Below are 14854 nucleotides of genomic sequence, written 5' to 3' on the forward strand. Positions count from 1 at the left end.
TCACCCAATAACTGACTGCATCAGGTTTGAGGCCTCTGCCATTAACAGTGTAAGAATAGTAGAAATGTAAATATTCCCCTTGAAAATCAATAGGTGAATTTTGATTGGCTGTTTTAGGCTCCACCCACATTTCTGAATATGAATCCCAGTGGCCAATTGTGTCAAGTTTGGGAACCCTGCCATGTGAAAAAATTAAGTTGTTGGCGCCGCACATTTTTTCTAACCTTGACTCAGGCCTGGTGCACACCAAAAACCGCTAACAGATCTGCAAAACGCTATCGGTGTTTGAAACGCTTTTTCTTATTTTTATTAAGCGTTTCAGCTAGCGTTTTGCGGTTTTGAGTAGCGTTTTTTGTGTAGCAGATTTCATATATTGTTATAGTAAAGCTGTTACTGAACAGCTTCTGTAACAAAAACGCCTGCAAAACCGCTCTGAACTGGCGTTTTTCAGAGCGGTTTGCGTTTTTCCTATACTTAACATTGGAGGCAGAAACACCTCCCAAATCTCAAAATTGCCTCAGCCCGGGAATATCCGTTTCAGCAAAACGCCTCCCGCTCTGGTGTGAACCACCCCATTGAAATACATTACCCACGCGTTTCCACAGCCGCAAGTGGCTGTAAAAACGCAACAAAAGCCGCTCGGTGTGCACCAGCCCATACAGTCACTCAATTATCAAGTTTATCAGCTTTGGGGTCCTTGGTATCAATACATTGTATATTCCCATTGAAAAATAAACAAATCTGATTGGCTGTTTGTGGCTCCGCCCCCTTTCTGAATTTGAACCCTAATCACCTAGTGACCAACTGTACCAGGTTTGAGGCATCTGCTATTAACAGTATAAGAATGGTAGCAGTTTAAATATTCCCTTTGAAAATCGAAAAGTGAATTTTTATTGGCTGTTGTAGGCTCCACCTACCTTCCAAAATCTTAATCTCATTCACCCAGTGACCAACTGTGCAAAGTTTGAGAACCCTGCCATTAACGGTGTAAGAAGGGCTGCAGTTTATATTTCCACAGTAAAATTTGTTTTTGGCTCCGCCCACTTTTTGTAACCTGGACACACAGTCACTCAATGACCAAGTTTGTGAGCTTTCAGGTTCCTGGCATCAAAAATGTGTGAATGGAAGCAGTTTATCCACCAAGGAAATCTGATTGGCTGTTTGTGGCCCCGCCCCTTTAGTGAATTTGAACCCCAGTCACCCAAAGACCGACTGTAGCAAGTTTGAAGCCTCTGCCATTAACAGTGTAAGAATAGGTGATTTTGATTGGCCGTTGTAGGCTCTACCCACTTTCCTGAATATTAATCTCATTCACCCAGTGACCAAGTTTTCCAAGTTTGTAAACCCTGCGATTAACCTCCTTGGCGGTATGGACGAGCTCAGCTCATCTATAACCGCCGGAGGGCACAGCTCAGGCCCTGGTGGGCCGATTTTCGTATTTTTTTTTCAAAACATGCAGCTAGCACTTTGTTAGCTGCGTGTTCGGGACAATCGCTGCCTCAGATGCGCCGCTATCCAACGCGTAACAGAGTACCCCCGAGACCCCGTGCGCAGCCTGGCCAATCAGTGCCAGGCAACATTGAGGGGTGGATCGGGACTCCCTGTGACGTCACAACGTCGATGACGTCATTCCGTTCATCGCCATGGCGACGGGGGAAGCCCTAAAGGAAATCCCGTTCAGAATGGGATTTCCGGATGGGCTTGATCGTCGGTGGCGATCGGAGGGGTGGGAGGATGCCACAGGTAGGGGGGAATCATGTATCATGATTTAAAAAAAAAAAAAGAGTAGTACATGCGTACTTCTCCGTGACATTGCGACCTGGAAGTAGTACAGGGGCCCTGTACTACTTCCAGGTCGCAATGTCACGGAGTAGTACATTCGCGGCGAGCAGCTCGCAAGCTGTTTGCCTATATCTTTAGTTAGCATGCTAATTATGAAAAGGATTCTCCATTTTATGGGTAGCCAGGGTATTGAGCGAAGGATTGTTGTTGTGTGGCAATGGCGGATCTGTGACTGATAAACTGCTATTCTGATTTCTAATCTCTAGGCCTCTTGCACACTACATGCGGTTCAGATTCTGATTTGCGACTTTACATGTGATTCCAGTTTGCAATTTTGAATCGGTACTGCATGCTGCGTTTTTGTTTTGATAGCATCCAGGGAAAATCGGAATCACAAATCAGGTTTGCAGCGTGCAGTGGGCCTAATCAAATCTGTTTTTGAATTAAACTCAACCCATCTGATCTATAAACTGTACAAAAAAACCCTTAAATATTATTGTCAATGTGAATAATGAACACTATAAAAAAATGAATGTGTTGTGTATGGCTATTGGCTACATCACATTTTTATTTCCTGAGATTCTAGACTCTTCCCTACCACAATCCCTGTCACCGCATTTTAATCTCAAATAATGATAGCTGCAAAACTAAATATTAATATAATTTTCTTTACGTGCTATTGATTGAAAGGGACAAATGCCCAAAACAAAGATGGCAGCCAGAGCGTCGTGCAACCGCGGCAAAACAAAAAGGAAGGAAGTGAAGCTGTGATGCAGTTTTCTGTGGCCGGAAGCGGCGACGTTTAATATACGAATCCCGTCTCACGTGGGCCCTGTATAGGATAGGTAGCTGCCCGAGCGAAGTTCCCGGGACGGGGTGAGGATATGGAGACGGCGTGACCAGAAGCGCCAGCGTACAGGTAAGGAGATGGACCATTCCGCCGTGCTGGCTCCGCCCACTTATACCTGCACTATCACACGCTGGCGTGCTGGCAGCATGGGAGAGCTGGGCATTGTATAGAGGGGCAGCTGTCACTCACCGTGTCACACCCTCATATGCAAGCCAATGTGTGTGTTATTAAACTGCTCCTGGCACTTCCACTACATTTTTATTATCTTTCACCTGTTTCTAATGTGATGTCTAATAAAATAACATTACTTATCTTCATTAATGGTGGCTGTGTCACCCTCCCCTTACAGTGCACAATTCACAAGTCTGGGGTTCAAAACTAAACATCTGATTGACAAATAAATGGCTATACCTAGGTATACTCTATTAAGGTGGCCATATCATCCAGAGATTTGGCGGCTGATCGACTATCCTATTTAACAATTATGATTGAATTGGTTGTAAATTGGTGCCACCACAAGCATGCCTGATGACGACTGTATTGACTGGACATGCTGGGAAATCTTAAGCTGATGTGGTTGATTGGGTGTGCGGCAGTGCGATATATGGACAAGCAAATAAACGTGACTGAACCCCTGTCCTCTGCAGCCCCCCCCCCCCCCCCCCATCTATAATATACCTGTCTGCTGTCCCCCGCCGCTGTGTTTATTCACCTTCTATGCCCCACTCACTGCTGGCGTATAGTACTTGGTACGTGTGACGTCACACGCCCTACATGCTATATGTTGGTATCCAGCAAAGTGGATGCACTTGTGTACCAGGTACCATCACCCAAAGGGAAGCTGCCTCTTTCTATCTTCCCTCATGTGTTTGTGACTTGCAGAGTAAGTTCCACAATGGAAGCCACTCACAAATCTAGCACCGGGTGCAGCATCTTCTCATCTCCCATTCTTACGCCGGTCTGTTTGCATTAGTGTACCACTGGCTCCCAATGTCGCATGACTTCGGGAGCTGGAAGTACACTAATGCCTGGTACACACAATGCAATTTTTCTTCAGCTTGATGGTCGAATCGATTATATCTGACACTTCCAATCTGATTTCCGATCGTTCTTCTGATTGATTTTATTTAGAAGTGATTAGGAAATCAAATCGGACCTGTTGGAAATAATCGATTTGACCCGTCTATCTGATTGGAAATTGCATGGTGTGTAACAGGCCTAATGCACACAGACCGGCGTGACAGTGGGAGAAGAGAGGACGCTGCCCTCAGGGCTGGATTTGTGAATGACTGCTTCCGTTGCAGTGCTTGCTCTGCATGTCACAGACACACGGGAGAGGATAGAGAGATGGCCTCCCTTAGGGTAATGGTGGTGAGGGGCAGTTAAAGCATGCAGACTGCTGCAGAACTGCGGGGAGGGGGTGAGAGACAGGCGCCCCGCTCTTCCTGGCTATATGTTGGTAAATGTAGGACTGATTCGTAGATAAGGTGACCTCTAATTTTTTTATGCTGTGATTTATTCCTACATTTCTCGACTGAGGCCTAGTTCACATAAATCGCACGTGCTGAGTGCTTTTGTTAGTGCTTTCTAAAGCAATTTTCAGCTGTTTTTATAGCGATTTGCAATTTTGCCAAGCTCTTTCTTTCTTTCTTTCTTAATTGGAAAGTAAACTCTTTGACCTGGAAATTATTTTGTCTAATGTATTTTCTGGTTAGCAGTTGGCTGATGGTGTAATGGTTAAGGGTTCTGCCTCTGACACAGGAGACCAGGGTTCGAATCTCGGCTCTGCCTGTTCAGTAAGCCAGCACTAATTCAGTAGGAGTCCTTTGGCAAGTCTCCCTTACACTGCTACTGCCAATAGAGCGCGCCCTAGTGGCTGCTGCTCTGCTCTGGCGCTTTGAGTCCGCAAGGAGAAAAGCGCAATATAAATGTTAGTTGTCTTGTCTTGTCTTGTCCTGTTTAAAAGAGCTCAAAAAAATCGCATATCCAAGCGCTTTTTAGAGCACTTAGCGATTTTCCTATACCTTCCATTGAAGCGAAAAAACTCAGAAAATGGTGCAGGACCAGCGTTTGTGATTGGAAGAAAGCTCATTGCTCATGTAAGAAAACTCACATGGAAAATCGTTGCTCAAAGGGCTCATAGTGAGAAAAGGCATCATAGCTGAGTATAAACTTCAGTTTAAACAGTAGCTTTTAGCAGTATATTATGGTAGCTGGACAGCTCTCAATCACTGCCCTTAAAGGACAACTGAAGTGAGAAGTATATGGAGGCTGCCATGTTTATTTCTTTTTAAGCCATACAAGTCTGGCAGTCCTGTTGATCTATTTGGCTGCAGTAGTGTCTAAATAACACCAAAAACAAGGGGCTATAAGATTGGAGGCAGACAATCAGCAGGACAGCCAGGCAACTGATATTGTTTAAAAAGATAATAAACATGGCAGCCAACGTATCCCTCTCATTACAGTTGTCCTTTAAAGGGAACCCAAGGTGAGAGGGATATGGAGGCTGACATGTTTACTTCCTTTTAAATAATGCACATTGCCTGGTAGTCCGGCTGATCCTCTGTTTCTAATGCTGAATACACACGTTGAGATTTCCCGTTCGATTCCTGGGATCGTATAGATTATTTCCAACATGCTCAATTTGGATTTCGATCGTTTCTGCCGTCGATTTGCATGTTAAGTATGCCAAATCGACGGCAGAAACGATCGAAATCCGAATCGAGCATGTTGGAAATAATCGATTCGATCCCGGGAATCGAACGGGAAATCTCAACGTGTGTATCCAGCATATATACTTTAAGCCATAGACCCTGAACAAGCATGCCGATTAGATGTCTGACAAAATCTGACGATTAGCTGCATGGTTGCTTCAGGTGTGTGATTTATACCCTGCTGACCAAAAGGATCAGCAGGACCACCAGGCAACTAGTATTGCTTAAAAGGAAACAAATATGTCAGCTTCCATATCACTCTCACCTCGGGTTCCTTTCAAATTGCTGCCCTTCCCTTGACCTTCTACCCCTCTATTGCTTGCACATCCCCTGGCCAGTTGTACACGTGATAACTTTGTCTTGTATGGCATGTAAAAGGATGGCCTAACATGCCAGGCTGTATCTGTTCTAATGGTCCACCCTCTGCATTATTCGGAATGTGGGGGAGCAGCACGTTGTGCCGGAGGACTGAGTGGGCCTCAGCATTAAAGAGGGTCAAGACTGCTAAGGGTCAGATTTCTTGGTTGCTGTGGCAATAAGAAGATGCGTGAAAAGATTGATTTGGCCAGGTAAATATGCATTTTTTTAAAATGTAATCAAAGCACTTTAGATTGTGATCCGATGTGAGGAGCAGTAAATAATGAGTTGTATGGTGTACTCTGTCATGCACAAGCGGAAGAGGTAAATGTGGAGTCGGTACAAAAATCATCCGACTCCTCAGTTTGTGAAACCACTGACTCCAACTCCGACTCCAGGTACCCAAAATTGGTCCGACTTCTTAGTTTAATACTTACCAGGGCTGTGGATTTTGTACAAAAATCATCCAACTCAGACTCTTCAGTTTAGCTCCGACTCTGACTCAGTTTAACAGTCCAACTCCAGGTACCCAAAATTACTCCAACTCCACAGCTCCGTTTGAAATGTAGCAATATTATGGGCTACGGTGTTAATAGCCTTTTATGACTGCATCTGGTCTTCAGAGTTGCTTATTTGTAGATTCATAATTATTTATAGATAACGTTAATCGGGCCACTCATCAATTATCATTAGTTTTGAATGACTTTAATTTACCGTTTACAAGTTTAAAGTAAATGTGATGAAAAAAAGAAAAAAAAAAAGTCAGATATACCTATGGACAGGAAATGCTCTGTAACCTATAGAGCCTTTCCTTTCCTCTCCTGGTCCCCACATTCCATTGCTGTCACCCTGTTCAAATTTGTGGCATCTGTAAACCCTTGGAACTCTTCAGAAGCACTTGTGTCCCCAAGTACTTCTGAAGACAGGCAGATCTGTACTGTGCATGAGGGCTCACAGAGGTGGCAAATGTGAACAGGATGACATTGGTGGAACGAAGAGACAGTGAAGGCTCTATAGCACAGGTGTCAAACACAAGGACTGTTTTATGAGGCCCTCCAGAGCTTCAAATGTGCATCATTGTAAGCAATAAAACAGCAGCAGCACACTGCATCCCATTCAGTGGAGCACACCAATGACTGTTTCTGGTTGAAACATTATCAGTTTCAGTGTTCTCCCCAGAATCTTTTTCCAGCCGGGTGGTATGAAAAACTAGCCGGGGGGGGGGGGGGGGCATAAAAAAATAGCCGGATGGGGCGAGATGAGAGAATGGAGGACTAGCACTTCTCTGCTTACAGCAGAGGAGGAGGTGAGCAGGTAACAGCAGGGTGGTCACCAAAAATAGCCGGGTGGAGCACCCGGCTAAAAGAGCCTGGGGAGAACACTGAGTTTGAGGTGGGGTGCAGCAACAACCTATGAGACCCATCAGCAAAATTACTATCCAAACCTCCTTGCGTGGCTAGTATCTTGCCTTGGGCCAGATCTTAGCTTTGAGATTTTCTGCCAATGCAGTGCTGGCGCAGGTAAATATTGAACTGTTCCACTGTGACCCCCCCCCCCCCCCCCCCAATGGTTGCTATAGTTATGCCACATAGTTTGAGACTGTTCAATAAATGTTACTTTTTAATAAACAATTTGGCCTGCAGCTTAGACTAGGTTTTATATTTTGTCCCCTTGTGTAATTGCGGTTGACACCCCTGCTCTGTAGGATTCAGAGCCTTCCCTGTCTATAGGTATCTGACTTTTGTTTGTTGAATTTTTTTGCAGTCACCTTTATTTAACTTTAAAAAACACACTCCCTATTGCTGTATCAGCATGCAGAGTTGGAGAACTGCACACATTATTAAATACTGCTATGCAGAACTCTCCTGAAATAATAATGCTCAGATTGCTTGCTGAATTTTCACAAAAGGTTGAGTCGTGTTTTTATAAATCGGTTATAAATTTAGCCTTCCTTTGTGACAAACCTTATTCAGGGGATGGTCATATTAGTTGGTTGTTTGCAAAAAGTTGTGTTCTTACATTGAAATGACTAAAGCACTGGAGAAAAACTCTAATTTCGTGGCCCTGATAAAAGACTGAGGGTCTTGAGTTGGATTAAACATGGCTGCCCCCCCCCCCCCCCGTAAAGATAGACTGTAACTTCAAAAAGTACCCCTGGGGGGTATATAACTGAGGAGGGGGAAGCCTCTGGATCCTATCGAGGCTTCCCCCATCTTCTTCCATCCCAGCGCTGCAACCGTGGGGCGGAGGAGGACGGGTAAATCCTCGATAGGATCCAGAGGCTTTCCCTTCCTGAAGTAAGTACCCCCCAGGGCACTTTTTTATGTTACAGAGTCTCTTTCTAAAGAGTTTCAAGGCCTGTTCAATTAGGGCAGTTCCCTCCTGGTCTGGAAATGCAGTAGCCTCAATGAACAGACTTTTAACGTAGCCACATAGCCGAACTTTCATACGCCCATGAGGCCACCACCATTTGAACAATCTGGCTAGCTAGAAAGTGCTTCTGCTGAGGTCCCACCCAGAGGGTTTCATCTGCAAGCTCTTGGTGTGATCCCCTGTTGTAATGTATGAAATGGAGGTCCATGATTACTCTTACTGATGGTGGAAATTCCATTAGTCTGCCATGATAGTGCTGACAACCTTGCTTGGATGGTAAGTTAGGTCCTAGGTATACACTATGGAGATAATCCGGAGGGGCCTATTAATTGTTTTTTGTCCATCCTGTCCCTAGGAGGTGAAGCAATCTCTTTGTGATTTCCTGTCGTGGAGAACCGATAAAATACCATTACTGGTAAGAATTCATATGAGCTTTATGGGACTAATTTCAGAAATATATTTATCACTACGTGTAGATGACTTTTCCATTGTGAAATGTTTTATCAGTACGGTGTTGCCTTCAGAAGAGATCGGCTTCTGAAAATTAACAGTTAAGGTGGCCATACACTCGTTAGGTTAGCAGCAGATAGATCATCAGATTTCTGATCTATCTGATGTGTTTAGGAACATTTTTTACTAGGAACAGATTTCCATTAGATTTCAGTATGAAATCTATTAAAAATCGATCTGATGGCATTTTTTTGCCATTAGATTTCCATTAGGTCCAATACAAAATTATAAGCAATCTCAACAGATCGACCTAGATTTTCCAGCATGTCAGATCGATTGAAATCGGCCGCAAATCGATTGGTCAATTCCGATCGGCTTTTAATTGGCTCAGTGTTTGGACCCCTTTAACCTACTGCAGCTTCAAGGAAATAACATTGATGACTTAAAGTGGATCCGAGATGAACTTTTACACATTGCATAATTGGGTTCCTTTCCTATTGTTTATAGGGCATTCCTCAAGCCAAATACTTTTTTGTTTTCTTTTTAATACTCTAATTCCCTATAAACTAAACAAGCCACACCCACAGGTTTTCAGAGAGCCAAGGCACTTTCAGACAGTAGCAAGGGCTCATGGGAGCTCAGTCTGGGCAGGAGGAGGGGGAGGTATTACTAGCCAGAGATTTGAGAGGCAGAGGGGAGGTGGGAGGATTAGGGTTTTTTGCTCAAGATACAGATAAGCCTGCCTCTGTATAATGTTTACAAACAACATGGCTGCTGTCATTGTATCACAGGAAGAAATATTCTTATTCTATTAAAGTTGTTTGCAGCTAGATTTGTTGTGTAAACTATCTAAACTTTAGATAAGATCTATAGACAAGTTCCTTGTTATAGTTAGTTTTTCATCTCGGATCCGCTTTAAGGTGGCCATATATACTTATAGATTTGCAGCAGATTCAACCATCAGATAGATTTCTGTCAGATGCCTGTCAAGTTGATTCTGACAGGAATCTATCTGATGTGTGCCACACACTAGGAACAGATTTCCAAAATATTTCAGAATGAAATCTATCGGAAATCGATCTAAATGCATTATTGGACCATTGGATCCAATGCAACTCTATGGGCCAGCGATCTGCTGCCAGCAGCAGATCAACCTAGATTTTCCATCCTGTCAGATCAAATCGATCGAAATCGACCGCAAACCGATCGATCAATAGATTTGATAGAATAGATTTCTGATCAATCGATGGCTGAAATCGACCAGTGTATGGGCCCCTTCAGATTAGATGAGGTCTCTGCCTGAAGTTGCAGGTTGACTGAGTAACCCAACTCCACTAGCAGTCATCTGAAATTGAGGGATGGCTGATCCGTTAGGGAGGGTTCACACTTACAGCGTGCGTGAATGGTGCACGTCCTGGAGGGGTGTGTGCATGTAGTAAGCTTTTCTCAAGCACATGCGTGTCGCATTTGAATGTGAACTAGCCCATTGATTAACATGGACTTTCACATGTAATGCGAATCTGCATGCGAGATGTAAAAACACATTGGACATTGGTTGTAGGCCAGAGGAAGATAGAGTAACTATATAGCCAATGAGAAGTTAGGACCAATGAGAAGTTAGGACACATACGTTTTTATATGGCTGCTTGCACCAGATTGTATGCTCGCTTAAAGGGACACTTAAGCCAGAAAAAAAAGTTTTACTCACCTGGGGCTTCTACCAGACCCCTGCAGCAGTCCTGTGCCCTTGCAGCCACTCACTAACCCTCTGGTCCCCCGCTGCCAGCTTGTTTCGTTTTTGCCGACAGGACTGGCCACGCGTAGCTTTCTCCGCATTCCCGACTGTAATTAGCGCTATTGCGGGCCGCAACGCGTTGTCGCATATCTATGCGTAGGTAATGCGACAACGCTTATCTTTGTACGCACTCCAGTCCGCAATAGCGCTAATTACAGTCGGGAATGCAGAGAAAGCTACGCGTGGCCAGTCCTGTCGGCAAAAACAAAACTAGCTGGCAGCGGGGGACCAGAGGTTTAGTGAGTTGCTGCGAGGGCACAGGACTGCTGCAGGAGTCTGGTAGAAGCCCCAGGTGAGTAAAACTCCTTTTTTTTTTTTTTTTTTTTTTTTTTTTTTTTCCTGGCTTAAGTGTCCCTTTAAATACTATCAATTGTCATTAGACGTGGATCCAATGTGAATGGGGACCTTAAAGGTTACCTAAAGTGAAGTAAATGTGCCCAGTTTTTTACCTGGGGCTTCTTTCTGCCCCCTGTAGTCCTCCTGGTCCCTTGCCGTCGTTCCCAGGTAACTTAACCTCCTCAGCGGTATGGACGACTATACACGTCCATCACCACCGGAGGTCGTCGCTCAGGCCCTGCTGGGCCGATTTGAGCGAAATAAAAAGCAGCACACGCAGCCGGCACTTTGCCAGCCGCGTGTGCTGCCTGATCGCCGCCGCTCTGCGGCGATCCGCCGTGAGCAGCGGCGAAAGAGGGTCCCCCCCAGCCGCCCGAGCCCTGCGCAGCCGGAACGAAAGTTCTGGCCAGCGCTAAGGGCTGGATCGGAGGCGGCTGACGTCCATGACGTCACTCCGCTCGTCGCTATGGCGACGATGTAAGCAAAACAAGGAAGGCTGCTCATTGCGGCCTTCCTTGTTTATTCTGGTCGCCGGAGGCGATCAGAATGACGCTTCCGGAGCGCCCTCTAGTGGGCTTTCATGCAGCCAACTTTCAGTTGGCTGCATGAAACAGTTTTGTTTTTTTTTATTAAAAAAAAACCCTCCCGCAGCTGCCCTGGCGATCTTAATAGACCGCCAGGGAGGTTAAAGTACAACTGAAGTGAGCGGGATATGGAGGCTGCCATATTTATCTCTTAAAGCGGATCCGAGATGAAAAACTAAATATAACAAGTGACTTGTCTATATATCTTATCTAAAGTTTAGATAGTTTACACAGCAAATCTATCTTCAAACAGCTTCAACAGTATATTAATATTTTTTCCTGTGATACAATGGGAGCAGACATGTTTTCTGCTTGTCACTATTACACAATCACACACACAGGCAAGCTTATCTGTATCTAGGCATGCTAATCTGCATATTCTGTGAAAACTCCACTCTTATCTCCTCCATTACACAGGCAACTGATCTGTATCTGCACTGCAGCTCTCAGATTGTGAAAACTCTGCCTCTGAAATCTATAGCTAGTAACACCTTTTTCACCTGCCCAGACTGAAATTCCACAATCCCTTGCAAGCGCCAAGGCACTCTGGAGAAGCTGTGGGTGTGGCTTATTTAGTTTATAGGAAATTAGGGTACTAAAACAAAATAAAACAAGTATTTGGCTTGAGGAATGCCCTATAAACTATATGTAAGGAACACAATTATGCAATGAGTAAAAGTTCACCTCGGATCCACTTTAAGCAATACCAGTTACCTGGCTGTCCTGCTGATCCTCTGCCTCTAATACTTTTAGCCATAGACCCTGAACAAGCATACAGCAGATCAGGTGTTTCTGGCATTGTCTTAACTGACAAGGTGAGCTGCATGCTTGATTCTGGTGTGCTTCAGACACTACTGCAGCCAAATAGACCAGTAAGGCTGCCAGGCAACTGATATTGCTTAAAAGGAAGTAAGTATGGCAGCCTCTATATCCCTCTAACTTCAATTGTCCTTTAAACTGCCCACCTTTATTTTACTTTTATTGTCTCTTTATCCTTTAGGTTTTTCTGTGGAACTGACAAGTATAAGTTTTCTATGCCCCTTTACTGTAGAGACTGGCTTCTGCATTCCACATTATCTGCCCATCCTGCAGCAGAGTTTGTAACTTTCGTTTTAACCCTTTGTGATGAGTATCTTCACGTAGAACAAGATGCAAAATCTCTGTTCCAGGTTTTGTTTTTGTGTTGTGACCTGTGTAGCCCCACACTGTAGCTACATTGAGTGGGCAGCGTTTTCCAGCTGTCTGCTTACTATGGGCTGAAGTAACTTGTTGAGCTCAACACTTCAGTGTCCTCTCTGCTTGCTGCAGCTGTCTCTTCCTGGACCTGGCAATGTATAAATAGATCAGCCTGGTAGAATCCGTGTAATGTTACTGGCTCAGAATGGCACATGAAGCTGGTGACAGACCTCTTCTTCCTTCTGGGTTTGTAAAAAGTAAATCTATCTCAGAACTGTGATAGGCTCATCTTAGAAAAACTAATAAAATCTGCAACAAAAATTAATGGCCCTAAAGTTTACCGGAGACTGGGGTGGATATAAAAAATGTATACATACCCGGAGCTGCCTCCAGCCTCTATGGCCTGATCGCTCCCTCATCTCTGTCCTCCAGTCTTTGCATCCGTTCCCAGGAAGTCAGCGTAGGCGCAATCGGGCTGTGCGCACTCCCCTGTTGTGCTCCTGTGGCCGGGAGCATTCTGAGCCTGCGCAGTAGTACTGGGACACGGGAGGGCGATTGGGGGGGGGTATTGCAAACAGTCTGACTGGGCCTGGGCAGTGTGCCCCAGACTGGAGGACTTTAGGGGGTAATTTGCGGATGCTGCAATCAGCAGAGGATGGCTACGAGGGAGTGAGCAGGCTGGAGGGGGCTGGAGGAAGCCCCAGGTATGTATACATTTTTCTTATATCCCCCCCCCCCCCCCCGTCGCATGTTTACTTTAAATTACATTAAGGTGTGCAGTTTTTCAATGTTTTAGCTGTTGTTTTTTAAATATTGCAGTAGTGGAATTCTACTTTAAGGCTACTTGCACACTTTGTGCGATTGTGCTGCGGCAGGGGAGCCTGGCACGGTACAATCGCAGCACCATTTCCATATGCATCTTTTATTCACTCTGCAGCACTGTGTGCCGACGAGGTGATTTGTTTAGCCCCGCCCCCACTCAGTGGCGTGCTCCCTGCTGGGCAACATCACTGAATTTTGAACGATTGGCGCATGTGCGCTGCACTGCTGCCGCAACAGTCTAGTGACTGCAATGCAGTTGTGATGCATATTGCAAACTGCAAAGTCTGTGTCAGATAAAGCACTTCTCTTGCATCGTTCCGTTACTGTGGCCAGTGTAGTAGAAACTAATGGTAGCTGCTGCAGGGGAGCGTACCGCAACATGGCAGGTGTGCAAGAAGCCTAAAAGGTGAAATAAAGACACTTATAATGGTGTGTTACTAATGACTACAACGGAGTATAGACCAGTGATGGCTAACCTTGGCACTCCAGCTGTGACAAAACTACAAATCCCATCATGCCTCTGCCTCCCCGAGTTATGCTTAGATCTGTCAGAGTATTGCAATGCCTCATGGGACTTGTAGTTCCACCACAGCTGAAGTGCCAAGGTTAGCCATCACTGGTATAGACAATGTTCCAAATGTCCTGCTAGTTGTATAGTAACTGTCAGTGCAGACATTTATTATATTTCATGTGTGGTCAGACTGTGTATATATGACTATCCTTGCATGTACGATTTCTGTTTTACAAGCCTCGGTTGTTTCTTTATAGACACAACCTTTTACCACAACTCCTCAGCTGAGAAAAGTGATTGTGCACCTGTGTCAGACACAGAGCAGGCCAAAGACGCAGGTAAGCTTGCTGCATGGATGCTTACTAAAACAAAATCCTTGCCATGTATATAGCTGTCCTGGTAGGTGGTTTGTTTCTCCACAATGGTTCAGATGCCGTTTAATGAACAGACTGTTCCTCTGATGTGCTCATGTATTGAGCATTCTTACAGAAATGGGGTGAGGCAGAGCTGGGATTCCCCCAGCTTTACAAACACCTGACATACGAATGACCTGCCGATAACAAGGGTGCATTGGGATGTCAGCAGTCAGCCCTGTTTGGAGGCAGCAGCACTTGTCTCACCTTGTCCGGGGGCTCCTCCAGCGATCAGGGATCTCTTACTCTCACTGCCCCCCCCCCCCCCCCCGCCTCCCCCAGTGCCCGCTTGATCTGCATGTCGCATGTAATGATGCAGACAGGAGAAGCCGGCACTGGGGGGGGGGGGGGGGGGGTTGGGGCAGTGAGGGTGAGAAGAGGTTGCTCATTGTAACAATTTAAATGGCTGCGCTCAGTAATAGTCTATACATGAGATTCGTCACATTTCTGCAGATTTCTGTGAGGTCCCTCCCCCCCCTCCCCCCTTCATAGAGCGGCTCACCAGATGTTGCGGCCAGACCGGCCCGTCAATGCTTCTTGGGTATAAGGCCACCCCACTGCCTCCAATGGCAAATCGTCTATTCACAATCCTCTGAAAGATTGGCAATGAGGTAAAAACATGGAGTGCTGGTCCAAAGGGGGCATTCACATGCAGAATGGAATCCCAAAACTGAGTTCCATGCTTTTCTTA

General features: G+C 45.3%; 1 protein-coding gene across 1 annotated transcript in view; it reads left to right on the plus strand.

The window, feature by feature from the left end:
• Nucleotides 1–14854, plus strand: part of USPL1 (ubiquitin specific peptidase like 1) — a 136503-nt gene that overhangs the window by 77859 nt on the left and 43790 nt on the right. Inside the window, exons 2-4 of the mRNA XM_068265900.1 lie at nt 2664–2701; nt 8432–8491; nt 14008–14088. Of these exons, the coding sequence (XP_068122001.1) occupies nt 2664–2701; nt 8432–8491; nt 14008–14088 (179 nt within the window). The remainder of the gene's footprint in view (nt 1–2663; nt 2702–8431; nt 8492–14007; nt 14089–14854) is intronic.

This window comes from Hyperolius riggenbachi, chromosome 2 (assembly GCF_040937935.1).
Source record: "Hyperolius riggenbachi isolate aHypRig1 chromosome 2, aHypRig1.pri, whole genome shotgun sequence".
Taxonomy (NCBI): Eukaryota; Metazoa; Chordata; class Amphibia; order Anura; family Hyperoliidae; genus Hyperolius; species Hyperolius riggenbachi.